General features: G+C 51.7%; 11 protein-coding genes across 17 annotated transcripts; all 11 read left to right on the top strand.

Moving 5' to 3' along the window:
• Window positions 1–987: 987 nt before the first annotated feature.
• On the top strand, window positions 988–3,786 carry ABB37_05892 (hypothetical protein; the record flags this gene model as incomplete). The annotated part of the gene is made up of 1 exon (XM_015804098.1): window positions 988–3,786. The coding sequence occupies one exon, from the start codon at window positions 988–990 to the stop codon at window positions 3,784–3,786; it is 2,799 nt and encodes a 932-aa protein (XP_015657232.1).
• Window positions 3,787–4,567: 781 nt separating this feature from the next.
• Window positions 4,568–5,041, top strand: ABB37_05893 (ubiquitin-fusion protein; the record flags this gene model as incomplete). Its single annotated transcript, XM_015804099.1, has 1 exon — window positions 4,568–5,041. Exon 1 carries the CDS (start codon window positions 4,655–4,657, stop codon window positions 5,039–5,041), a length of 387 nt encoding a protein of 128 aa, XP_015657233.1. The 5' UTR covers window positions 4,568–4,654.
• Window positions 5,042–5,722: 681 nt separating this feature from the next.
• ABB37_05894 (Succinyl-diaminopimelate desuccinylase-like protein) lies at window positions 5,723–7,318 on the top strand (the record flags this gene model as incomplete). Its single annotated transcript, XM_015804100.1, has 1 exon — window positions 5,723–7,318. Exon 1 carries the CDS (start codon window positions 5,903–5,905, stop codon window positions 7,316–7,318), a length of 1,416 nt encoding a protein of 471 aa, XP_015657234.1. The 5' UTR covers window positions 5,723–5,902.
• Window positions 7,319–8,053: 735 nt separating this feature from the next.
• On the top strand, window positions 8,054–9,050 carry ABB37_05895 (hypothetical protein; the record flags this gene model as incomplete). Its single annotated transcript, XM_015804101.1, has 1 exon — window positions 8,054–9,050. The coding sequence occupies exon 1, from the start codon at window positions 8,619–8,621 to the stop codon at window positions 9,048–9,050; it is 432 nt and encodes a 143-aa protein (XP_015657235.1). The 5' UTR covers window positions 8,054–8,618.
• Window positions 9,051–9,892: 842 nt separating this feature from the next.
• On the top strand, window positions 9,893–10,904 carry ABB37_05896 (hypothetical protein; the record flags this gene model as incomplete). Its single annotated transcript, XM_015804102.1, has 1 exon — window positions 9,893–10,904. The coding sequence occupies exon 1, from the start codon at window positions 10,191–10,193 to the stop codon at window positions 10,902–10,904; it is 714 nt and encodes a 237-aa protein (XP_015657236.1). The 5' UTR covers window positions 9,893–10,190.
• Window positions 10,905–11,788: 884 nt separating this feature from the next.
• ABB37_05897 (hypothetical protein) lies at window positions 11,789–13,514 on the top strand (the record flags this gene model as incomplete). The annotated part of the gene is made up of 1 exon (XM_015804103.1): window positions 11,789–13,514. The coding sequence occupies exon 1, from the start codon at window positions 12,294–12,296 to the stop codon at window positions 13,512–13,514; it is 1,221 nt and encodes a 406-aa protein (XP_015657237.1). The 5' UTR covers window positions 11,789–12,293.
• Window positions 13,515–14,159: 645 nt separating this feature from the next.
• ABB37_05898 (hypothetical protein) lies at window positions 14,160–15,374 on the top strand (the record flags this gene model as incomplete). The annotated part of the gene is made up of 1 exon (XM_015804104.1): window positions 14,160–15,374. Exon 1 carries the CDS (start codon window positions 14,598–14,600, stop codon window positions 15,372–15,374), a length of 777 nt encoding a protein of 258 aa, XP_015657238.1. The 5' UTR covers window positions 14,160–14,597.
• A 1,000-nt stretch (window positions 15,375–16,374) lies between these two features.
• ABB37_05899 (hypothetical protein) lies at window positions 16,375–17,234 on the top strand (the record flags this gene model as incomplete). 2 transcript variants are annotated; one of them, XM_015804105.1, is made up of 1 exon in its annotated part: window positions 16,375–17,234. In XM_015804105.1, exon 1 carries the CDS (start codon window positions 16,581–16,583, stop codon window positions 17,232–17,234), a length of 654 nt encoding a protein of 217 aa, XP_015657239.1. In that variant the 5' UTR covers window positions 16,375–16,580. The 2 variants fall into 2 exon arrangements, with proteins under 2 accessions (XP_015657239.1, XP_015657240.1); XM_015804106.1 differs by having other exon boundaries at window positions 16,378–17,234.
• Window positions 17,235–18,229: 995 nt separating this feature from the next.
• Window positions 18,230–19,078, top strand: ABB37_05900 (hypothetical protein; the record flags this gene model as incomplete). 5 transcript variants are annotated; one of them, XM_015804107.1, is made up of 1 exon in its annotated part: window positions 18,230–19,078. In XM_015804107.1, the coding sequence occupies exon 1, from the start codon at window positions 18,587–18,589 to the stop codon at window positions 19,076–19,078; it is 492 nt and encodes a 163-aa protein (XP_015657241.1). In that variant the 5' UTR covers window positions 18,230–18,586. The 5 variants fall into 5 exon arrangements, with proteins under 5 accessions (XP_015657241.1, XP_015657242.1, XP_015657243.1 ...); XM_015804108.1 differs by having other exon boundaries at window positions 18,235–19,078; XM_015804109.1 differs by having other exon boundaries at window positions 18,250–19,078.
• Window positions 19,079–20,720: 1,642 nt separating this feature from the next.
• On the top strand, window positions 20,721–21,218 carry ABB37_05901 (hypothetical protein; the record flags this gene model as incomplete). The annotated part of the gene is made up of 1 exon (XM_015804112.1): window positions 20,721–21,218. The coding sequence occupies one exon, from the start codon at window positions 20,721–20,723 to the stop codon at window positions 21,216–21,218; it is 498 nt and encodes a 165-aa protein (XP_015657246.1).
• A 1,133-nt stretch (window positions 21,219–22,351) lies between these two features.
• ABB37_05902 (hypothetical protein) lies at window positions 22,352–23,158 on the top strand (the record flags this gene model as incomplete). 2 transcript variants are annotated; one of them, XM_015804113.1, is made up of 1 exon in its annotated part: window positions 22,352–23,158. In XM_015804113.1, exon 1 carries the CDS (start codon window positions 22,718–22,720, stop codon window positions 23,156–23,158), a length of 441 nt encoding a protein of 146 aa, XP_015657247.1. In that variant the 5' UTR covers window positions 22,352–22,717. The 2 variants fall into 2 exon arrangements, with proteins under 2 accessions (XP_015657247.1, XP_015657248.1); XM_015804114.1 differs by having other exon boundaries at window positions 22,425–23,158.
• Window positions 23,159–24,659: the final 1,501 nt, after the last annotated feature.

A 24,659-nucleotide genomic window follows, 5' to 3' on the forward strand; every position in this document is an offset into this window, starting at 1 on the left:
AATGCATCGTTTGCCGTTAGAGTGGTTTTATATGAAGGACTACTGACGGCAAGGTAACGTTCTCCGACCTTCCTCTCTGACAGCGCGGTGTTGCACAGCTGCGTTTTCTGGTTCTTTTACCTCCTCCTCTTTGGTAGCGTGCCGCTCCCTCCTGGAGAGGGGGCGGGTGTATCTCCCTCAACCTTGCATCTCCTCTCCATTGCTCTTGTCTCTTCTCCTGCTCATCTCTGTTTTGGTCTCCGTGCTCCCCCAACGACTCATCATTGTCGCTCACGATTCATGCTCTCCTCTTTCATCAACACTTGGCCTCAGAAAGGAGTTGGTGTTGATCAGGCGTATCCGAATTGTGCGTCTCTTTCGTTGCTTTCTTTGCTGCTTCTTTAGTGTTGAAGAGGCACGAGTTGAGGGTTTTTTTTTCTCGAGGACAAAACGAGGAGAAGCCGTGCCTGAAAATCTAAATTCTGTGAAGCGCTGCGACCGACTCGTTTACGAAGCCGCAGCCATCGCATTTTTTTTTTCTAACGTGGATTAAAACTCCAAATGTATTTGCTTACGTTGCTGTCTTTGTAAGCTGCTCTGCTTTCCTCTTTCCTCCTTGTTTTTCCCTTTCTCTTTTTATTTTCCTTTGCTTGTGCATTTCGAGTTAGCAGCAAGTGAGGAGCTGGCCAACGGTGTTAGCTCAGCGCATAATTCTTGTTTACTCCCCTGTATATACGTACATATATATATTAACACATCTGCCTAACACTTTATATTTTCCTCGTTCAACCTTTGTATCTTTTGTACTCCGTAGCTGCTGCTGTAGTTTTCCTTTCTGATTCTTTTTTTTACTGTCTTCACTTCACTTTCTTGCCCTTTCTCTGTGTAAGTCTCTCAGATATATTTATTACGGTCTTACGCAGTTGCTTTTGACTTGAATAGTCTGTGGCGTTCATTTTATTATTATTATTATTATCCTCTACTTTAACTAATTTTCTATTTATTATCATGGAGGACGACGCAGAAAGCGTGGTGGCCGTGTCCAGTGCGTATCCGTGGCACGCTGGTGGATTACCCTCCTTCGCAGCCATCAACTCGTCAGCCACGACGGCGGAGTCCACACAGTCCCATCGCGGCCTGACGGACTCCGATCGATACCCCCAGCAGCAGCAACAGGCTCCGCTCACTCTCCAATACCCACCGGAGATCAAACGCAGGCTCCAACCCGACCGCTGCAAAGAGGTCTTGGATGGCGCCCTCAACGCGCACCGGCAGCGACGACTGCAGATAGTGGACGATGCTGGCGGGGCCAACCTTGGACGCATGTCGCGACGGCGCAAAACTTCGCAGTACGCCGGGATCGTCCCCTCCTCTCGCGTCTCCAAGCGTCCGCTGGCCCTGGCGGATTCGCAGCTGTACCGAAAGCGGTCCTTAAAGAAGGCGGAAGCCGCCGTGGCGGCAACGGAGGTGAACTCGGCGTCGAACGTCTCTCCCCCGGCTGCACAGCTAAATGGGTCGCCGAGAGCACTGCGTGGACACGCACCCACGCCGCCAAATTCGAAGGCGCAGAGACGTCAATCGTCACTGCGGATCTCGTCCTCCCTTACCCCTTCCGCACACTCCCCACGGCATGCGTCGCCGTCTCTTTCGTCGCCTCGCATTTCAGAGTCGGGTGAACGGACGCTTCGTGACGTGGAGGGACACCCACACAAAGACGGGCAGAAAGCGCCGTCAGCAGCTTCAAGGGGGTCCTCCGCGGTTGACCTGCACACGCGCGATGTCCTGCCTCCCATCCCACAGCAGAAAACACCACAGGAACAAAACCTCCTCCCGCAGAAGCAGCAGCAGCAACAGGAACAGAAGGATATTCTTTGTGGTTTGCTGGCACATTCAGAGCCTCTTTGCAGCACAAGCTTATCAGATGTCGTCTCACCGCTGCATATCACGCCGTCCGCAGCGTCCGTGCAGCCGGCACTCGCGTCCCAGAACGCAAAAGGAGGCGGCCATCCGCTGATGACATCGCCGTGTCATCCGCAGCGCCAGCAGTGGCTGCCGTCGTTCAGACGCATCAACTCCGCTGAAAGTCTGAACATAACGGATGAGGACGGACGCCCCGCCTCACTCGGAAAGAAGAAACGGTCGGAGTCACGCGTGTCCATCTGTGCCGCGGCGGCAAGGGAGGAGCCAGACGCCGCAGGACATCGCCCGATGCGTCCGGCGAGCTCCTCGAAGACGCTCTCCATTGTGTGGGTGAAGCGTCCGCGCGATGCGTCCTCGGCGTCGCACCGGGTGCTGCAGCGGATGGGGCAGCATCAGCGGAAACTGGAAAACGATCGACGCGACAAGCGGACGCAGTGGAAGCTGCGGCCGCCGTCGTCGTTGCTGCGGCAGGCGCGCAAGAAGCGTGCGTCTGGGCAGCAGCAACATCAGCAGTACCAACCGCAGTACCAGCAACGTCGGAGGCGGTCGAGACAAAGGCGTGACTCGGAGACACTGCGAGAGTATGACTCTTCCAACGCAACAGAGGTGTTCGAAGAAAGCGACGGCAGCGCCTACGAGGACGTCCCTTATCTTCAACACGAGCAACTGCTGGCGGCGATGCGGGCGGAAGCCAACCGTCCCCGTCGCACAGTGGAGGCCGTCCTGGCGCGTCACGACGTGGCCGTCGGAAAGTCAACCCAGCACACGCCGCAGCTGCCCCACGCCACAGCAGGAGCCTCCAAAAACCCCTCCCGGCCACCACCGCCGCCCGCCTGGTCCTCCACAGACTCCATTGGAGCGGACACCCCTCCACGTGGGCACCGTGTCAGCCTCGGCGTGCAGACAGCTGCGCGCACGCACCACGATCGTAGCGGCGACGTAAAGGGCGGCCCCACGGCCCGTTCTTCCCCTTCGTCTCCTTCCTCTCCCCACCGGCGTCTGCTCCCACCCCCGTCTCCACCTGATGATAAGAGCACCGCGCGACGCCAGACTCATCCTGCACCCTCCAAGTCCTCCGCATCCCACGTGGCAGGAAACACGGCCGAAGTGGAAAAGCTCGCCCCGGTGGTGGCAGACCACCGCAACGATGACGGCAAGCACAATCGCAACAGCGGCGGCGACGGCCGACGTACTTTGTGCGCCGCGTCCACCCAGACGCCTGGCGAGGAGCGCGACGTGTTCGGCCACGGCGCCCAGACAAAGACGCAGGCGGGAGCCGTTGCGAAAAAGTCTCCTATCGTTGCGGGTGAGGAAGAGGCGGGGAAGAAAAGAAAACAAACGCGCGCTGGACCGCAGAGTGCGCCGTCTGTGTCGCCGCCACAGCTGCAGCCGTCGCTGCCGGTGACACGTCGCGCACCTTCGAAGCAGACAAACGGCAGTGCGAAGGGAGCAAAGGCGCCTCGCCACGCAGGTACGACCACCGTTGCGCTACCGCCGCTGACAGCGGGATCACAGCCACCACAACCGCGGCGTCCTCCACTCCCACCACTCCCTCCCCCGACTCGGCAGCAGCAGCTGCGACGGCGGTCGATGAACCGTCAGCAGTTGTCCTACGTCTTTGCGCCGTACAAGGCAGGCATGCCCACTTCGCCAGGTGGGCGAGTGCGCTACAATGCAGCGATCGAAGTACATCATCACCGCCACAGCGTACGACCCCAACTCGGGCAGTCAAACGAGAAGAAGGAAAGGACGTCACTGCAACTGCAACTGCACGATCGTGCACCAGCGGAGAAGCCGATCGACTACACGGCACTGACGAACCAATTTGACCCCTTGAACTACCTGCTGGGCCGCCACGGCTTCTGGGGCGAGTCGACCACACGATGAGCCTGACGGGGAGGCGGCAGCATGGAGCGCCTCGCGCGACGGATGTGAGTCAATTCCTTTAATGGTTTTCAACACACAGAGAGACATCAAAAATGAGTTTACGGTGGAGTGCTGGGAAGCGCATGTAGAAGAAAAATACCACACACACACACACACACACACACACGTGGAAACAAGGTATATGTAACACGTGCTTCTAATATCTTTGTTGTTGTTGTTGTTTTGTGAAGCGCTCTTTTCCTTGCTTTCTTTTTTCTTATGACCGCAACGTGTGATTACTATTCAGACGTGCATATGAGCACGGAGGTCCCCCTGTTGGAGGCAGCGAATTGAGCCGCTCATGTGTGCACCATGTATACGTTAAAACCGAAGAATCGAGAAAAAAAAACGGAAAACGTGCGCCTCGTTTGGCGATTTCCTCTCAAACCGAAAAAAGGAAAGCGGGAGGACCCATTTTTTCCTTCCTTCCCTGATCAGTCGTCTTTCGATAGATCAGCCAACCGAATCTACGTCTGTACGACGGTCGAGTGGTCATTCTTTTGTTATTATTATTATCATTTAAGGAATTAGTATCAAACGTTGTTGTTTTCCTATTATTCTCAGATATTTTAGGTTTTCCTGTTTGGCTTCTTGCGCTTCTCCTTCCGTCTTTAAAAATCGCCTCTCTTCCCCCTCCACCTTTTTCTTTCATAAACACATATTCAATATTTGTCTTCACTACTCTCTTTCTTTTCTTCTTTCCATCGCACTCCCAATGCAAAAACACCACCACTTCGAACTCAGCAATCGCGTTTACACATACACGTGTAGCATCCCCTCTTCTCTTGATTTTCTCTCTCTCTCTCCTGTTGCACGTATTGGAGCAGCCATGCAGATCTTCGTGAAGACGCTGACCGGCAAGACGATCGCGCTGGAGGTCGAGGCCAGCGACACGATCGAGAACGTGAAGGCGAAGATTCAGGACAAGGAGGGCATCCCGCCGGACCAGCAGCGCCTGATCTTCGCCGGCAAGCAGCTGGAGGAGGGCCGCACGCTCGCGGACTACAACATCCAGAAGGAGTCTACGCTGCACCTCGTGCTGCGCCTGCGCGGCGGCATCATGGAGCCAACTCTGGTCGCCCTGGCGAAGAAGTACAACTGGGAGAAGAAGGTGTGCCGCCGCTGCTACGCCCGCCTGCCGGTGCGTGCGACGAACTGCCGCAAGAAGGCGTGCGGTCATTGCTCCAACCTCCGCATGAAGAAGAAGCTGCGCTAAGCGACATAGAAGTGCGTACACGCACCCCTCTCACGCAGTGCGCAACCTCCTCTCTTTCTCTCTATCCCCCTTTCCATCGTGTTGAGGGTGACTCGGCGCTTTGCGCACTGCGGTGAAGGCTTCTCTATTCGACTTCGCAGACTACGCACGTCCTTGCCTTAGGGCGACTCACTTTGCGGCTAGATGTTTTGTTGTTGTTAATCTGTTCTCTCCCCTGAAACGTTTTAAGCGGGTGGGTTTCTGCGAAGGGTGCGGCGGTGCGACTTCTGTGTTTACGTGTGCGATTTCGTTTCCCTGATTTCATTTCCTCCTTTTAAAAGGAAAACTAAAAAGAAAGCGACAGTATGAAAAGAAGCTTTGGAAGCACGTGTGAAACGGTATTCGATGAAAGCCTGTGTGGCCTCTGCGCTGCACTTTGGAGTGGGGTGAGCTGATCTTCGTCTTCGGTTTTCAACAACAGGAGTCGGAAGACCACAGAACAACGGAAGGTGAAGTTCGACGCGACGCAATATCTGTGCTGCTGTCAAAAACATCTTTCGCGCATTTCGAAAGGAGGGCTTCTCAGTCGCCCTTTTTTTAAAGGTCCGTTCACTGTTACGATCATCTCCCGCCCCTTATCTCGATCCATCTCTCTTTGTGCATCTGCTCTTCCCTGTCCTCTCGTGATGGGCATCTCTCTTAAGGCTCAGTAGATATTTCCTCTTTGTTTTCTCTATCGCCGCATTAATTGAAAACATATATTCTGCGTTCTTTTATCATCAAGACGGTAACGCGCTACCAATTTATTCTATCTACTTATTGATTTACCTGTTGTATCTTCTTCTTTATTTTCTACCATTCCCTCTCTCAACGCTCTTCGACATGTCGGTGGACTGGGCGAAGGTGAAGCAGGAGGTGGCGCAGGAGTGGGACGCGTCGATCGTGCCGGCGCTCTCAGCCTACATTGCGGTGCCGAACCAGAGCCCGCAATTCGATCCTGAGTGGGCGACCAACGGACTGCAAGAGAAGGCGTTCCACATCCTGATTGAGTGGGTGAAGTCGCAGAAGGTGCAGGGGCTGACCTACGAGTACATGACGAGCGAGGGCCGCGCGCCCTTCCTGCTGATTGAGATCGCGGGCACCGAGCCGACCAAGAACACGGTGCTCATGTACGGGCACATGGACAAGCAGCCGCCGCTGCGTCCGTGGGCGGAGGGCCTCGACCCGCACAAGGCGGTCTTGCGCGACGGCAAGCTGTACGGCCGCGGCGGCGCGGATGACGGGTACGCGATCTTCAGCGCGGTGACGTCCATCTCCGCCCTGCAGCGCCACGGCATCCCGCACGGCCGCATCATCATTACGATTGAGGCGGCGGAGGAGTCCGGCAGCCCCGGTCTGGATCACTACATGGCGGTGTGCAAGGAGCGCATCGGCAATGTCGATCTGATGGTGTGCCTCGACAGCGGCGCCATGAACTACGACCAGGTCTGGCTGACCACCTCGTTGCGCGGGATTGCGATTGGCGAACTGACGGTGCAGACGCTGACGGAGGGCATGCACAGCGGCGTCGCCGGCGGCGTGGTGCCGGACACCTTCCGCATCACCCGCGAGCTGCTGAACCGCATCGAGGACGCGAAGACCGGCGAGGTGCTGCTCCCCGAGGCGTACTGCGCGATCCCCGCCCACGCAGCGAAGGCGGCGGAGGTGATGGCGACGGTGCCCTTCAAGGAGCAGTTCCCGATGGCGCCTGGCGTGGCGACGGTCGAAGGCGACAACGTGGAGCTGGCGCTGAAGATCTTCTGGAAGCCGAGCCTGACGGTGGTGGGCGCGAACCTGCCGGAGCCGCAGGTGGCTGGCAACGTGATTCGGACGCACACGACGGTGAAGCTGTCCCTGCGGCTGCCGCCCCTCGTCGACGCGGCGGCGGCGCTGGCGGCGATGAAGCGGGTGCTGGAGGCGGACCCGCCGTACGGCGCGAAGGTGACCCTCGCTCCCAAAGGGGCGGGCAACGGGTGCGCGACGCCGGAGTTGACGCCGTGGATGGAGACGGCGCTGCGGGAGGGCAGCACGGATGCGTTTGGCAACACCTTCGCGATGCAAGGCATGGGGGGTGGGATCCCCTTCATTGGCATGCTCATCGAGCAGTACCCGGAGGCGCAGTTTGTGGTGACGGGTGTGCTGGGCCCACAGAGCAATGCGCACGGTCCGAACGAGTTCCTGCACGTCCCCTACGCGAAGGGCCTGACGTACAGCGTTGCCCGGGTGGTGGCGGAGCACTTCCACCACACCCCCAAGTAAGGTTCTTTTGTTTTCCTTCCCCGGTGTTGGAGAAACTGGTTTCAAAAAGAAGGTTTTGCGTTTCTCTATTTCTTTTGAGGTTCTGTGATCGTCTTTCTTCTTTATTTACTTCTGTTATTGTTTAAGTGCGGGAGCGGTTGGGGGATTTGGTGAGCCGCCGGCGGTTTAGAAGCGACAGACTACCAACGCTTCCACTTCCTTCTCCCGTGCGCCAGCTCTCGGGGGTGATGTCATCAAAGCAAGCTTCTCTCTTCTTCTTCTTTTTTTGCATTGGAGGCCATCCCCACACACGCATTATCTCTGCACTGCGGTATCGAGCTTATCTGTAATTAATTCTTCTCAAACAAACTATATTATGCATCTTATCGAACACGCTATATATAAAGAAAGTGGAAGGACAGCGCTACTATTAAAGGTGCGGGACTCTCGAACAACTCGATGGGGATCCATATGCATCGCGACGCATGCCAAGCATATAACCGGGGCTACTCTGCCGCTTTTATTTGGCGAAGATTGTTGGCGGTAATGTTCAGAGTGTGTGGTAACTATCTTTTTTATTACTAGAAAAAGGTGGTATGGCTTTCCAACACAAGCCGGTTACCTCTCGAGTGACATTTGTCGTTGTTGGGTGGTCATTGAAGCCCGATGCTTCCTCAAGCTCTCAAATCCTTTACACCTTCCCTTGATTTCCCTTTCCTTTCTCCACATCAAACATGAGCGGCTATTGCCTTCATTAGCTGCACAAAGAGGAACGCGCACTTGCGCTCCAGTTTAGTTTCTTCCTAGCAGCCTTCACGAGTCAAACTTGGATGCGCGAGCCGCAAAGGCAGATGCAATGTCTCTTGCCCGTCAGTCGCATCTAGGATTGCACAGTCAGCGAATTAATTTACGTGGAAGGAGTCTCTCATAGTCGCTTGTGTGTGTACGTGTGTCCGTTCAGCGTGTGCATCATCACTGTGCACCGGAGGGAATAAAGGGGAGAGAGACAAAGAAGGAGCATACGCGGTGATTCCTGTTTTTTTCTCTTTTCTTCTCCGTCTCTTACTCAAGCCAGTTTCTTTCAGTCAAGGGTGTGCCCCAGGTATACCACCGTTCAGCGTTGTACGCGTCTGATCGAATCTGGAGCAGTTCCGTTGCTTACCGCGCCACTCTGCTTCTTCTTCGTTTGTTTGTTTTCTTTCTTTCATTGTGAGTGTCTCGCAGCTAAGTCGCCTCTCTGCTTCTAACGGGATTTCTTTTCCATTGTTTGTTTATCTTTGGTACTTCGACGCTAGCCACCGGCCGCTACCGCGACGCCAGCATGAGCGCCAACACCTTTGTGTCCTACGCCATCTTAGCCTTGGAAGCGCTAGTTGGGTTCTGTGTTTGCCTTGCCTTCATGAAACGCAGCCATCGCCGTTATGCAGTAGAAGAGACGGAGGCGGATGACACAGCTGCGCATGGCACAACTCTCCCACGCAGCAGCAGCAGCACTGCTCCGGCCACAGCAGGCGATGCGGCGGCCGCCACGGTGCTCTACACAGCTGCCACGGCTCGACATCGACGCAGTCAGGCGAATTTTGCGTCGTACTTCCCCGCAGCGGAGCTTCGACAAGCGGTGGTAGACGGAAGCGTGGTGGCGGAAGTGAAAGGCGTGAGAGAAGAGGCGGAGGCGCAGAAGGACAGCGATAAAGACGCACCCTACGGAAAGGCGACCTACATCCACCGTCCGCGCAGTACAGCATCCAAGTGAAAGCCGCTCCAACCCGCTGTCTCTCTCTCTCTCTCTCTCTCTTGAAGGAGCGGTGAAGGTAAACTGCTAACACGCCGTGCTGAGTCGCTTGTCTCCTTGCACTCCGTGCGCTTTCTACGTGGGCGTATTTTTCTCTCTCTCTTGTCACCGCTTGAAAATAGGGTGATAAAACTGCGATATTCCTTTCTCAGCTCAAAACGTAATTCCCGATGAGTCGTTTATATTTATTAGTTTTATTGGCCGTCTTTGCAGGTGCAACTCTGCCTCACCCACACACACACACACACCGACGCCGCACACGCTCACGAAACGTGAGACGCCTCTTGCAGAGTCTGTACTCCTGTGTGGATGTCCGTGTGGACAGACAAAACGTAGTTGCATTCCAAGTTTTCCTCACTCTGTTTTTTCCCCTTTCATCTTCAAGTTTCTCTATTTACATCTTCATATCCGCTTTTTCAATCATACTGCCAAACAACTGAAAGCGGTGACGAGTATTTTGGGAGCTTCATTGGGTGAGGCAACGGTGTCTTTCTTAATGCGAAGGCGTATTACTACTTCCCACACAGAAGGACATCGTTATCGATACGGCTTCGAAAAAAAGGCAGAGGCATCTGATCTCTAGTCCAGTTGCCGCATTCAGCTACAGGAAAGGAATGCTTCAATCTTGCGCGCCGTAGCAACGGCAAGGTGCATGCTGGACCGTTGCCAATCGAATACTTCTCTGTCCGCACTCCTCCTCTTCTTGCTCTCTCTCCTCTCTCTTTTTCTTTCTTTTACAACTCCTCTGATGTCGTCGTGGTTTCTACTATTCCTCTTATAATTACTCCTGCATTTGTCGTTCAAGTATTCATCGCTGCGAAGCCGCAGAAAAAGTATCGTTGGGTGTTTTGAATTTGCGCCGCAGGAGGTGAGGCTCGATTCCCGCTCCAACCGCCTCTAATCGTTTGTCAGTTCGGTCTGCTTGTGTTCCTTTGTGTGTTTTCAATTCGTTTCTTAACGCACTCTTTACTGCTCCCTTCTCTTCTGCGCGTTGGTGCTTTCTCGTTGGGCGAAGAGCCGCATCTGGTCTGCTTATACGTGGTACGGCTATGTGTTTCTGCTGGCTGATAGGACTGGGACTTCTTCTTTTTTTCTTTGAAAATGAGCAGCTACTACCTATTCGCTCTCGTTATCATCGTTGTGGTCCTGGTATGCATTTCATGCTGCATAGGTCTGCATGTGCGTCGACGACGGATGATGGAGGCCGTTGATGCAGAGCCGCCACACGTACAGTCTGTCGGTCAAGGAAACAGTGCCCACTACAACAACAACAACAACGGCCCTGCATTCATGCAAGGCCCAGGGCAGGGCGGGAATAACGGCAACGTGTATTATCAACAGCAGCAACCTCCACAGGTGGGCGCGACCAGCTGGTCAGACCCTGGCATGTACTACCCCACCAGCAACCCTCAGAACAACACCGGTAATCAGCCTGGCGCACAGCCCCTCCAGGCAACGGTGCTCTACGCCGCTCCGCCTGGTTCACAGGCTCCGAACATCGACTTCGGTCATTACTTTCCAGAGGTGCGCGTGGTGAATGGGCCGGGGGGCAGCGGAAACGGTGTAAACAACAGCAACGGAGGCGGCGCGTGTGAGGTTACGTCACCGTCAGATTTATCACCGTACGGGGAAGCCGATTACGTTTCTCGCCCACCTCAGCCGCAGCTTTCACAGACACAACGACCAACCTCAGGTGTGTCCCCGCTGTCTGTGCCGCCTGCTCCTCTCGGTGAGGCTTCGCTTCCGCCGCCGCAGTACCCGGCACTGTCGGGGCAGCCTCGCGGGGGCGATAACTTAGGTAAAGGGCCTGTCTAAGAAAAGAGAAGGGGTTCGACTAAGTTATTTTCCGCTTTGCATTTGTACTTGAAAGCGCACCACATGTGTGTCTGTGTGTGTGTGTGCCTGTTCCTATCGTAGGCACATGGACCATGCGTCTCGTGGAGGCGATGCGTATATAGAGCTCGTCATTTGCGTCCGGTGCCTGCTGAAATGATGAAAGCCGGTGTTGTATATGCTGCTTCGTTACGTTGTATATGGTGCGATGTTTGAGGTTCGTGTGCTTCTCATGGGGAGCAATGGGAAGTCGGTACCTGTACGTGGAGCTGAGAAGTGCGTGTGGGATGCAACAGCCGTGATGGCACGGATGATTATCGCCGGCAGCTCTACGTGTTTTTTTCTTCTTTCTGTGTACATCTAGTTTAAATTGCTCTGCAGCCTCGTCTCACCATCGAAGCTCTTCTTTTCCCTTTGGGAGCCCTTCTATTTCCAACGATGTCGTGATGAACTGTACTGATATTATTATTATTGTTTTGCCGTATTATATTATCCGTTTGATGTTTTCATTTTTTTCTGTCTTTTTGCGGAGGACAAAAAAACAAAGGAAGCCACACCTGCCTCTATGAAAAGAAAGGAGGGCGCCGTAAATGGATCTTCTGCTGTTGTGGCCTTTTTTGTCTCTTTGCCGGAATGGGTCTAGTGCTTGCTGTTTCCCTTGCTGAACTACAGCAAATGGCCAACAGCAGTTACGCGCCCTTCTGCAGCCCGCCTTCATGGCGAGTTGCAATGAAGTAAAAGCCATGATTTCTGCTTCTAGCATGAACGTCTCAGACAAGGAGAGTCGCTACGGAATCTGTTCTCTGTGCCTTTACTTCGTTCTCTTTCTTTTCTTTCTTCTGCATTTTCTCGATCTGCTTTTTCGTAGCTCAAGTCTGTCTTGATGCTCTTCTCTTTCTTCACCTTTATTGTGTCATATTCCATACCATCATCGCTTCTACGTGCGTAAACTCAAGGTACACTCCTGCTTCTCTGTATTATTTTCCGTTTTTTTTTTCTGCTTTCTTCTTTCCTTCTCTTGCTGTTATTATTATTATTATTTACTGTTTGAATTCATACCGCTGTTTACTTTCAGCTTTGTCACTTCTCAGACAGCGTTCTACGTTCCTTAGAGAACTCCGTACGCCTTATTATTTTGTTTTCCTATCTTTTTCGATCGCTCTTGCAGTGTGGATCTCTGCAGCTGGTTTTTTTTTTTGGCATTCTCTGCTCCTTTCGTTTCTTCTCTTCTCTATATCCCCCTTCTCTGTTGCAGTGGAGCGGATCGCGGTGGAATGAACGTCCACGTGCCTGAGTGAATTAGTGCTAGAAGGTGAAAACGGCTCTCTCTTATATATATATTCGTGAAGGGATAATGCCATTCACACGGCAATGGGCTACTCGCCGGACATCCCGTACCTCATCTGGGCCGCTGTCTGCGTCATTGTCATCGTCGTCATCATCATCTTTTCCATCATGCAAATAAAGAAGTACTTCCAGCAATCGAGAGACAACGGCGCAAGCACGATGGTCGATGTCACCGTGCTGCCAGCCACCGTGTTGGTGAACAGCGTAAGTGACACGAATACCGCTACACAATACACGGCTGCACTGGCGGCCGTCGGGGACGACTACGCGTACGCGGCGGTTCAGCCGAGTAGTCAGGAGCAGCACGCCTGGTACGTCTCGAACCACATGTACACGACACACCGACGTGAAGGGCAGCAGCTGCCGCACAGCGCAACGAATGCCGCGGGTAACACCGCAGAAGCGGCACCGCCGTCTTCCTCTGCAGCGCAACCCACCTTTACGCAAAGAGTCAGAGGGGAAGGAGGAGAACACGAAGAAGAGGGTGGCGATGACGACGGCTCTCCCTTGGGAGCCAATCCCCTACGCCCCATAAACGACCATGGAGACACCGAAAGATACGTCGCAAGCACCGTAAGGGGAATGAGCTCCGTGGCCGCCTCCCCACCCGCGTTGGATGCACGCTACTTCGATGCGCTACACACATTTGTATCGCAGCAGAGCAGCCTGGCTTCTCCCCCACGCCTGCCCGCGAGTCTCCCTGTCGCGGCGAATCCCGTGCCGCTCGGAGCGTCGCACATGAATCCTCTCTCCCCCCTGAGTCTCCGTCCGAATGAGGGCAACGGGCAAGCCGCAACGACGACAGCAGCAGCTGCCATAGTAGCACCGAGCACTGCAGAGGGGCACGGAAGTGATCTGCCGCACAGCAGTGTGACGCCTCCGCACCCCTCCTCTCCCCTTCGTTTTGCACTGTTGTGGGTGCGAGACCGTCAAAGAGGCCGATCGGATGTTCGTAATAGCGAGGTCCCCACAGAGGTGGTCGCCGAGGTGGTGGATGGGTACTGCTGTGATGAGCAAGGGCGTCGTCTCACGGTGCAACAGGCCGAGGAACTCTATGGCGGGGCGGTGTACCTGCCCCGTGCGAGCTCACTCGTGATGTTGCTTGCGGACGATGAAGATGACGGTGACGGTGATAATGGTGGAGATGATGACGCAAAAAGTGAGCGGAGCAGCGGCTCTGTTTTTTCGCTGTATCAGCTAACTCCCGAAGCGAGCGATGAGGTGAAGCAGCACGTGGTTTCGTGAGGAAGACATCGTTTCGCTTCTGTGGCTGTCGTTCTTTCCGAGACCTATTTATGGTAAGGATGCTTTCCTTTATCTTTGTTTTTTGGTTTCTTGATCGGCTGCGGAGGCGCCTCTTTCCTCAGAACGAAAACTTTTTTTTTCTGAACTTCTCCCTTTTTTTCTCTTTCTCTTGTTGATGAAGAGTCCCACGATGTTTTTCAATGAGGCGCATCCTCTTGGGGGTTTTTCCTTTTAAGTTGAGATCTTTTTAAAAAAAAAAACACCTAGCTGCTCCTTTTTTCTTTCTTCTCCTTTCCGGTCAAATTCATCTTCTTGTGCTATGATTATTTTTGTGGTGATAGCTGCTCTTCCGTCAGGGCTGTGTGATGCTCTTTTCGTCGTTTAGTGGTGCCGCTGACTCGCATGGCATGGAGCTGCTTTCCTCTGCGGAGGCTGCCTGCGGTGGTCACGTTCGTTGAAAGGAAAGCAAAACCCCGAACTTTTTTTGTATTTAAACTATATAAAATAAACAGTTCACCCGCACTACGGTGCCCATGGGGATTCCATTACGGATTCTCGCCTTCCTCAGGCTGCTTGTAATCCTCGCAACATATTTTTGCTCCTCCCTCCATGTCTCTCTTTCTCTCTTTCTCTCTTCTTATGGATAGACGGACCTGACCTCGCAGTAAAAGGCCTAAGCTTTCTAAAAAGAAAAAGGTCTTGTATGACGCACTAGTCGCTGTGCTTTTTCAACTGACGTATTTAGGCGTCAGCATCTCAACAATAAAGTACCACTATACCGTGTATTACCGCGCGTATTTCGTTAACATCATCATCATCGCCGCCGCCTTGTGGGTACTCTCCCACTCGCCATCTTTCGAAAAGGGAAAGTGGAGGAGAGAAGACGTCGTCATCCGCAACGGAAGTTATTGGGAATTGCATTTCTGCCCTCTGCGTCATCGTCGTCGTTTTCTGCTGGTGCCGCCTCAAAAAAGAAAAAGTAAAGAAAAAACTTGTGTGATGCTCCTTATGATACAGTAGTACTGTTATCATGTAGCGTCTACGGAGCTCACTAACCCGCTCATCACCACCACCAACTCCTCGATGGAGTACTCCCTCTTCGCCCTCCTCGCTATTCTCCTCGTCATCCCTGTTGTGCTCCTTGTCATTTACTTACGCGGTCGGGCGGAGCGACGGTCCCGCCGCGACAACCGCCGCCGCCTGAACGATCTCGTTGAGTTCTATCGGGCACGTCGGGCACAGCAGTGGGCCGCGCTGTCCGCCGATGGCGTGCCGGGCATTGTCCTGCGGAACGCAGTGGACGCATCGGTAGATCCGCTGCGTCGCGCCCCTCCGTCGACCTTTGCGGAGGCCGCGCCAGGAAATTGGAGTGGCGTGAGCGGAGGAAGCTACGAGGGAGATGCTACCAACATGAATAATATCGGACAAGATTCTCGTGGAGAGGCGTTGGAGGCGGGTACGCCGCCGCCGTTGCAGCAGCAGCAGCGACGTGCCTCGCCGTCTCCGTCGATGCAACAGTCTGTGGAGGTGCACGTACCCTACGGTGGCGGCGATGCCCGCGGAAGACGTGCAGGTGATCGGAGCAACAACGACCGCCCCACGGAAGAGGAAGACGAGAATCATGTTAGCGGTGTGATGGGCAAACTACTGGCAATGGAGAGCGATGCCGCTGATGCGATGCCGACCATCGTGGAGTACGGCGAGGCGGCCTATCTTCCTCGCTCTTTGTCCAACAAGAGTAGTCGACAACTTTCGGTCTCCTCGGTGTTCGTGGAGAGTGAATGCGCCGTGGAGTCTGCGTGTGATTCGCACCGTCCCTTGACGCCGTCTGAAGATCACGTCGGGCTCTGCAAAAGCTAATGCCTTTTGCTGTTGTTGTTGTTCTTTGCCCTTGTAGAAATCGGAGAAAGGCTTATTCTTGCAGAGATATGCGCGGCCTGAGGCGGAATACTAATCACATATATATCAGAGCATTTACATTCATCATTACCATCGTAATGGGGGTTTTTTCCCTGTTTTCTATTCACTTGCAATTGCTTTTCTTTTTCTTCTTGGTTCTTTTATAAGAAGCTGGCATTTTGAGATTCTTCCTTCTTCTTCTTCACTGCTTATCCATATTATATACACACACACACATATATATATACTATATTCTGTTTATATTTCTCATATGCTTTCTGTTGTTGTTGCCTTCAACCGTGGCAGTCCGCCATCTTTTGGTCTCGAAGAGAGGGCGTGTGTGTGAAAGCTATGCGTTCGATGGACGAAGAATCATGTCGCGCCTTCCTTTCCCCTCTCTCTCTCTCCCTCCCTCTATTTCCGTCTGAAGCATCGCAATGCATCGGAGGAAAACAGCAGATCACATGGAATGGACGGGAGAGCAGTGTATTTTGCTGAAAGCCTGCGGTCTGCATTAACGCCGCTCACGTTGTTGTTGTTGTTGTTTGCTGTTTTTGCTGGTCACCAGTTATTCTTTCTTTTTAAAAAAAAAATAAACCCATTATATGATCAACGAGCTGAATAAACAGTATTTATCCTTCGTATTTAACGATCCGCTGGATTTATTTTATTTGCTTCTCACGCTCAGCTTTTGTGTGCCTGCTTCTGAGGTGCACGATAAAACGCACGTGGGCCGTGAGCGCTCTAGCAGCTCTCGCAGCACGCCTTCAAACTACACCTGCTGAGCTTCTTCCGCATTCAAAGTGAAGTACGAAACCACAACCCTTCACAGTTTTCCTTTGCCTCTACTATCAGTATGGTCATGAGCACTCTATGTCGTGTTTTTATTCAACCCTTCTTTTGCCCTGCATCGTTCTTCTCTCGCCGAACGGTCTCTCCTCCTACGAACATATTTCATGGCAGCAGCTCCGCGTGTCTGCCTTCTTTCTTCTTATTTTTCTTCTGTATTCTCTATCTGGCCGCACTGGTGCTAATAAATAACCCGCTACTGTGTTTTTCTTGGTGTTTTATCGGAAGTCGCTATTCCTGCTGCTGATGCCGTACGCAGGCATGGGCTTCGCTTCTGTGAACCCATAACGCTGGTCTTCACTCCTCAACAACAAGTATATGTATATATATATATTGTTCTTTGCATCGCGCGGCTGCCGCCATTTTCTGTCTTCTTCAGATTGCGGCTTCGAAACATTTATTAATATCTACGTTTCTCTTTTTGAGTTTGACTCTGCTGTTTTCGGCTCCTTTCATAATATGGAACCGTACTACCTCTTTTTCCTGGCTGGCACCGCCGTCTTTATCATCGCCTGCGTCATCGTAGCGTTCGTTCTGCGGCTCCTCAGCCGTCGAAAACGTGAGGAGGAAGAAGGTGCAGTCGGAAGTGTCGCCTACCCGTACGTCGTGCACAGCCGTGAGGGCCACGAGCCGCTCTCCTCCACTGCGGAGCCGCACGGCAACACCTACCCCAGAGGCTACTACTTCCGCTTCCAACCACTCGACACACACGCGAATCGCCGCCAATCTGGGCACGACAGCGAGGACGAGGACGTGCGGCCCATCATGGGCGCTGATGCGCAGGGCATCCGCATCTACCGGAGAGAGCCGTGCGAGGGTACGCTAGTGCTGGATGACGGAGACGGGAGCGGCTACGGCGCCGCCGCGAGTCACACACGATCGCGGGAGCCGATTTACTACGGAGAAGCGGTGTACATGTCACGTCCTGGCAGCTCCGTCCCACCGGCCGCACGCGTTGAGAAGCAAGACTAGTCGATAGCTTTCGATTTGCCGCTACACGCGAATAGATCTCTTTTCTTTGTGTGTTTGATATTTTGTTTATATTTTATTCATTATTGGTTTTTTGCCAGCAATGAAACCTCTTCACAAATCCCCGATGAAGGAGAGTCGAGGCGCGTCCCTCTCTTCTTTTCTTGTTTTCTGTTTTATATATCCGCGCTCCAGTTTCGCAAGAAAACCTATCGCTGAGCCAGCATCCGTTTTTTATTTATTACTTCGTTTCTCTCGAATTGTAGCAGAGAGAACGTACGAACGGCTGCTGCTGTTGTTTTCTCTGGTGATCGTTGCGCTGCTATTTCTTTTTTCTTGCTGTTGTTAATTTGAAAAATGCTGCCGTCGTTTATTTTTCTTTTTCTTCTCTTGTTGGTGTCTTATTCGGCATTCAACATCTTTATATATCTGTGTGTCTGTGCGCTATGTGGTGTACGCCTTCGTCAGCCAGCTGCGGCTTGCATGTCTTCTTTTCTTTTTCTATTTCTTTTCTGGCAGCGTTGAATACATTTCCCCTGTGTTTCACTGAGTGCCTTGCTTCGCCTCGAAACGGCGAAATAGGCCGCATCTTTCCGGTGTGAGCGTTGAGTGGACCACACGCCTTTTCCCTCGCGCTCTTTTACAACGAACCTTTCCGCCCCTGTCGCTATTATTAATATTTTATTTTCATTTTATTGCGATTGCTCTTTACCCGCTATCTGTCTTGCGCGATATATATTTTTCTTCATCATTCAAACACCCACTAACACGAACCAGCAGAGGAAACGTCGTGGGCCTAACCCAACAAAAATGGTGAAAGCACCGAAGAGTGGACGTTGTGTACGGCATGGCCGCCAAGCTGCGTCGTCGCACCGCTGTTGACGTCTCTTCTTCGGTCCTTCCTAAAAAGCTCTGCTCCATTTTAATTTCTAACCATGTTCCTTCAACTTGTTCTCACTTCCCCTCTTTCATCCTCTGCTTTTACTGCTCAACGGCGGAGTCGAGGCGGCTTCGCGCAAGCACTCCCCTCTTTCTTTTGGTTTCTTAAAGCTCATTTACACTGCTTGCGTTTGTGTTTTCTTCTACTTCAGCTACTCATACAAATACCATCGCATATTGCCTCCTTTCTATTCAACAACTTTCCCTTTCAAGCTGTCCCCACGTTTGTGGTGCTGCGCATCTGCACAAAGCAACGAAAAACACAGCTTCTTCACTCTCTACCGAGCGACGCTGTTCTTTACGGTGTATTTTTTCTTCTTCTTCTACGCATCCCAAGCAAAGCGGTACCTGCCTTACATGCTTCTCTCCTCTCAGGTCGCCGTGAGACACCAGCCAGAACCATCGCTGTCATTGAGATGAATCTGTGGCTTATTATTGTGCCTTGTTTCTTCGGTGTGATCATCTTGGTCATTACCCTTGTGTGCTGCCTGTGCGCCTGCTCTCCACACCGCGAGAGTCCAGAGGAGGGCACGGTGCAGGTGATTCAGGTGGTTTTGTATCCCGACGGCACCGCGCGCAACCCCGCCAACGACAACCCGGCTGACCCAAACCACGAAGTGAGAAACGGCGGTAACGCAAAGGTCCAAATTCGTATCTTCAACGAGCGTTCCTTGCAGTATCGCTACTACCCACTCCACACGGGTGAGCAGGGACCGGTAACGGCAGCGGTGGAAGGCAGCGCACCGACTCGTGCTGTGGAGCCGTGCATGGGTGTCGTGATGCCCGGGGCGGAGGACAGAAACGATAGAAATACACGCGGTGCGCGGGAGCCGATTACATACGGAGAAGCGGAATATGTGTCCTGTGTCGACGGCGCCGTGCCACGCGCCACATCGTCTGAAAAGTAACGCAGCAAACAAAACGGTTTTTTACTTTGCTTATTACGCTCATCTTTTTTATCTATTTTTGTTACCCCCTTCCTCTGCGCTTACTCTTGACGTTTCTTTTCCTTTCTATTTTCTGTCGTGGTGGTTGCCCTCGACGCGTATCCGTTGAGAGCATCCTTTGACAACAATTGTGTTAAAAATCAGTTGTTGAGCCGTTAAAAGCTCGTCATTACGTGGGCGGTTTCATCAAGAATGCTGTATCTTGTGGGTGCGACCATCCCTCGTGTGGACGCAGCTCTCCTGCGTAGTTGTTGTGGATATGCGTGTAGGTAAACGCACCTCAGTGTTTTTTTTTTTTGTTCTCCCCGACTTTTTTTTTCTGAGGGTGGTAAACCAACATTTTTTCCTCATTTTCTTTTATGCCTTCTACCTCCAGTTTTCCGCCGAGTCGCTCGCCGCACTCTCGATGTGCAGAAGCAATTCTGCTTTACGTTCCTCGAGGTTTAGCTATCTTTGATGTCGTTGTTCTTCAAACCTTTCGTCTACGCCGTCGCACTCAGAAAACTGTTCTCCGTCTCGAATGCGTGTTATGGACGTGGAAACAGCAATGCGAGACGTTTAAGAGGCGAAAAATACTGCGTAATCTGTCGATGCAATATATATATATATACCGTGCTTTTCTTTCTGCTGTTGTTTTTTAGGCAATTCGCTTTTTTTATTTTTACCTAATTGCCGGACTCGACTCTTGCCGTCGGGTTTTTTTTTTCTTTCCCCTCCCCCTCCCCCTCTTCACGAGAGTCTCTTTTGTTTTATTATTTTATCCTTAAAAAAAAAACGTTTTCTTCATGCTCTCCTTCTCTTCCCTTCGCTCTTTCTTTGTTCGGTCCGCTGCACGTAGTCAGCACAGCTTTGACTTTTTCATTTATGCGCTACGCTTTCTTCGTCTTCGTTACTGCGCTCTCTGGATTTTTTCCTCATGAATCGACTGTGCGACTCACAAACACGCATGACGCAGAGAGATTGTACTAGTACCTGAGTAAACAGCGAAGCGGCAGTATTCTCCCTTAAATAGATCCTTGACATATCAAATACCTCATTGGACGTGAGCGTGGAGCACTCTGAACGGCTCGTTGCTGAGCTGCCGGGCTTTCTGCTTCCCTTACCCTGTCGAGACGCAAGGGTTATGTGCTTTTGGAAGGTCTTGAAATCTTCCACGTGATTATACCTTTCCTCCCTCTTCTCCTTCTGGCTTATCTTTGTTAACGAGATTTGTTTTTTGTTGTTCGACTTCCGCTAAACGTGCTTCTGCAGGCACCAACAAGCCACCTCACGGCTGTCCTAGTGCGCCGATTTCTCACTCCCTCCGCACACACACACACACACGTAAATATATATACATATATGTACGTCCATCTATACGTCCACGCCACCTACTTTTCGCCGTAGCCTGTAGTTTGGATTCCCTTCTTTTCTTTTCTGTTCTAAGGGTTTCATTTCTGAACTTTCATGTATCCAAACTGCGGCTGCAGTATTTTCCCTCTTACTCTGCGTCGGTCGCCTTTCGTCATTGCTCTTGGCGTCTGCAAGGCAACCCTATCTCCCGTTTTCTTTACTTCCCTTGTTTTCTTTCGACTTAGGCGCAGCTGGACGGACGTGATCAGCAATGATACTTTATTTTATTCCTCTGTTTGCTGTTTTGGCACTTGCCATCATCGCCGTCGTCGTCACGATATGCTGCTGCGGGGTGTGCTGCCAACGCAAGCCCAAATACAACGGGGACGTGACAGAGGTCGTCTCCGATCTTGCAGGAGCCAACAGCAGAGCGGGCTACGAGCCACACCACCCGTATTTTGAGGAGTACAACGCCGATCGTGTTCTCCATGGTTTGCAGCACGAAAGCGAGCAGCATGACCTCTATTATCGCCTTTATTCGAGCACAGACGATCAGCGGCTCGTGAAAGCTGTGTTGGCCGGCAGTGAGCCATCACGGGTGATGCAGCCCTACCTGGGCACCCTTGTGGGAGAGTCGTGCCGCCAAAACTCTCGGGACATGAGAGGCCTTGCAGGTGGACGTGAGCCGCTGAGCTACGGCGACGCGGTGTACTTGCCGTGTGCAGACAGCGCTGTTCCACCTACGACTCAACCCCACACACAAAACTGACCGTTGAACGGAGAAGTTGGTCGAGTGTTTTTTCTTTTCTTCTTTCCGGAATCTTGAGCTCGAATCTTCAGCTGAATACCGTTTGTGAAGGCGTGCACCGCTCTTCCGACGGCGAGTTTACTATTTTCTTTTTTCTTCAGAGTCTTTCTTTCCTGCGTTTTGAAAGGGCTCTACGACGTAGATTTCAGAAAAAAAAAATTTCGAACCACTGACTTTATTAACGCGACTATATTGATTTGTCTTTTTGCTGCTGTTTTTTGACCTCGCAGACGTTGCGTTGAACTCTCTTTCCAAAGATCTCAATTCGGTCTTCGACGTGTCGCGAGTACTCGCCCTTTTCTCTTATTTTTCTTTTTCTTTTCTTTTTAGTTTAGTACATTTCCTCACGCGAGCAGATTCCTATGCCCTTTTTTTGTCATTGCTGCCTCTCTCTCTCTGTGTGTACTTGTGAACCTCTCTGTATTTATCTTGGCAGCGCAGATGTCATTAAATGCAATCCTTATTGATTTTTCTCTCGCTCAGTGATCAGCGAAGACGTAGATCATGGTCACGGTCTTGCAGACGGCACTCGTGAACGTCTAGCTCGTTCTTTTACCAATCCTTTTTTTGTAAGCCATCATCCACGTTTTTTGTAGATATGTATACGGCTCTTTCATTCACTTCTTTTTCATCTATTTGGATAGCGGTCACAGTCGCGACACCGATCAGCTTCCGCTGTGGTAACGCCCAAAAGCTGCAGCAAAGGGTTTTGTTGCGTTCGTCGAAGCTGAACGCGCGCGAGCGAGCACTGCGGACTGCGCGCTCCCGCTTCTTGGGCTTCATAATCACTTCATTCTCCTCGCACAGCTTCTATTTGATTTCGAATTCTCTTCAGAAGTGTAATAGAGTTACAAGTCGATATGCGTGTGAAGTACAGCGCAAGAAGGGAAGGTACTTGACGGATGCAAAGCAAAATTTACAATAAGTTAGCGGGCGTCCAAGAGCTGCCGCTTTGTCTGCGACATGAAAGGTTTCTTTTTCCAATGCAAGCGTAACGGTGTATGGAATTCATTAACACAGGGGTCTCAGGGATTTTAAGAAAACAAAATGCGGTACTTCTTCCACTTCTTACGTTTTGTTACTCTTCACTTCTCAGCGTCGTCATCTCCTCTCTCTCTCTCTCTCTTCCTCTCTCAACGGCATCCCCGTGAACTGCGTCCTTATCGAAGATCGGAAATAAGGTTTTTTTCTTTGTAAGCAGTTCGAATTGCGCAGGCGTTTTATAAGCCATTTCTACAGCGTACCCTCAAAGTCTTTTTATGATTGTTCTCTTGTCTTCCTTTTCCTTTCCATCAACGTCGGATGCAACCACAGGGAAGCACATCTACGCACACGCACACACACACGTATAGGCGAGCAGCTTGCTTCGCACCTTCTTCAGCCTCCTAAACGTTTACTCCGAGGAGAAGCGACGGTACACTGTAGCTCATTCGCCTCTTCTCCTCGCCCTTCTCAGCACAATGCCCGGTCACGACAACGACATTTTTGTCATCCTCACGCTGTGGCTGCTGTACATCGGCATCCACGTCTGCATGGATTTCTTCGAGCGCAGGGCTCAACGAAGCCTCGACGACGGAGCCGCCGAAGAAGCGCTGCGGAGGCCGAACCGAATCGTGGCGGAGGTGCTGCACGGCGACGTCGGCGGTTACTCCATTCACACGCGCCGAGAAATACGCGTGGTGGTGGTCGGCACCGTGACGGACACGGCGGCGTTGATGAACACGGATCCGTGTGAAGGGGCACTCGTACCGGATGCGACGGGGCGGGTACCGCAGCTTCCGGAGCCGGTGCACTACGGGGAGGCATCCTACGCCCCTCGCATGTCGGAGGACGCGGTGAGGCAGGCCGTAGTGGTGGAGGAGCCGCAGGAGGAGAAGCCACCAAAGCCGGAAGTAGTTTAACTTGGACTTTCAAAGCGTCGTATTCACACCTTAGAATCACGATTGCTGCGCCGCTTCTGTTGTTGGCGTTCCTCTTCGCCGTTTTCGCCGTGATGGCCACAACCGCGATGGCGGTCTCACCTACTTCTGCGTGATGACTTCTATTTGGAACTTTGTGTTTCTCTGCTGTTGCTCTTCCGTTGCGCTCATAAGCTGTGGTGGTAGATGAGGTAGATTTGCAAGTGGCCCGCTTGTGTGTGCGCTGTGGTTCTGTTGGTGTCATGTTACAATGACACGGACACTTTGCTTCCGTCTTTTTTTCTCTTTGCAGAAACAGCCAAAAAAGGGGGCATTTTCTAGTTGCAAAATCAAGAGACCAATACACACACACACACACACACACACAGGTTTCTCTCTCTCTCTTAGTTGTATAGCACGATTCCGTGTCAGCGTATATAATACTCTGCTTCTTCCGTATTTCTTCACTATTATTTTGTCTTTAATCTTTTGCTGCTCTCTTCGATCTTTCTATTGACTCATCTCAAAAAAAGGACCATATTCGTGTTTCTTCTCTCTGTCGCCTCTCCCTTTTCTTTTGCTGTCTTTGCGTTTCCGTTGACGCTGTTGTTGCTTCTCTCCTTCAACGGGGGTAATCGTGTTGAAGCAGCGAGGAGCGGTTCGCGATAACCGCGGTCCTCAAGCTGCTTTACATTAGCTCCTCCGTTGCTCCGTCATCTTCGAAGAGAGAAGACGCGATGTGACGTCTTTACACGCAAGTTGCTTTCAAAAACGCAAAGAAAAAGGTTTCCAAAAAAAGAGATTATTAAACGTGAACACTGGCGTTTTAACACCATCTTTGTATCCATATCCGAGTGCAGCGTGGCCGCGAAAGGCGATGGAGCCGGCGCTCAGCGAAATGGCCTCGGAACAGATTCCTGAAACTGCGGTCACTCCAGACGTCACATGCGCAACCAGTTTATGCTAACTCCTGGTCTTTTTCAGGGTTTTTTTTGCTGTCTTTGCAAAAACCCGTGAAAGACTACTGAGCATTCTCTTTTTCTTCATGTTGATGTATTTCCCCACTGCAACCATCGCTTTTCTCTCTCTCTCTTTTCCTTTTCTCTGCCGTCTTTCTCTTCTATATCTGCCTCACCTCTGCTCGCACATCTGCGGTGCGTTAGTTTTCAGTTAGCTGTTGTTGTTTGGGTTTTTTTCTGTTAATGGAAGCATTTCGGTTGCTTTATATATAACGACTTGAGCAAAGATGTTTTTTGTTTTTTTTTTCTTCTTGAACACCTTATTTTCTAAACATTCTTGATTCTTTGGCGATGCACATATCCGCAGTTTATTTCTTTTTCTTCTTCTTTCATTCCCTATTGCTTTGATCGTCAAACATTTTATTTCATTTTGTTTTATTGATCTGCATTGAACTGACATATTGTTTAACAATTCGCATTTTATTGTTGTTGTTTTCTCTGCTGCAGGTTTGGAGTTGGGGATCAACAAGCGTGTGACGCAGCAG

Source organism: Leptomonas pyrrhocoris, assembly GCF_001293395.1.
Source record: "Leptomonas pyrrhocoris isolate H10 chromosome Unknown, whole genome shotgun sequence".
Taxonomy (NCBI): Eukaryota; Euglenozoa; class Kinetoplastea; order Trypanosomatida; family Trypanosomatidae; genus Leptomonas; species Leptomonas pyrrhocoris.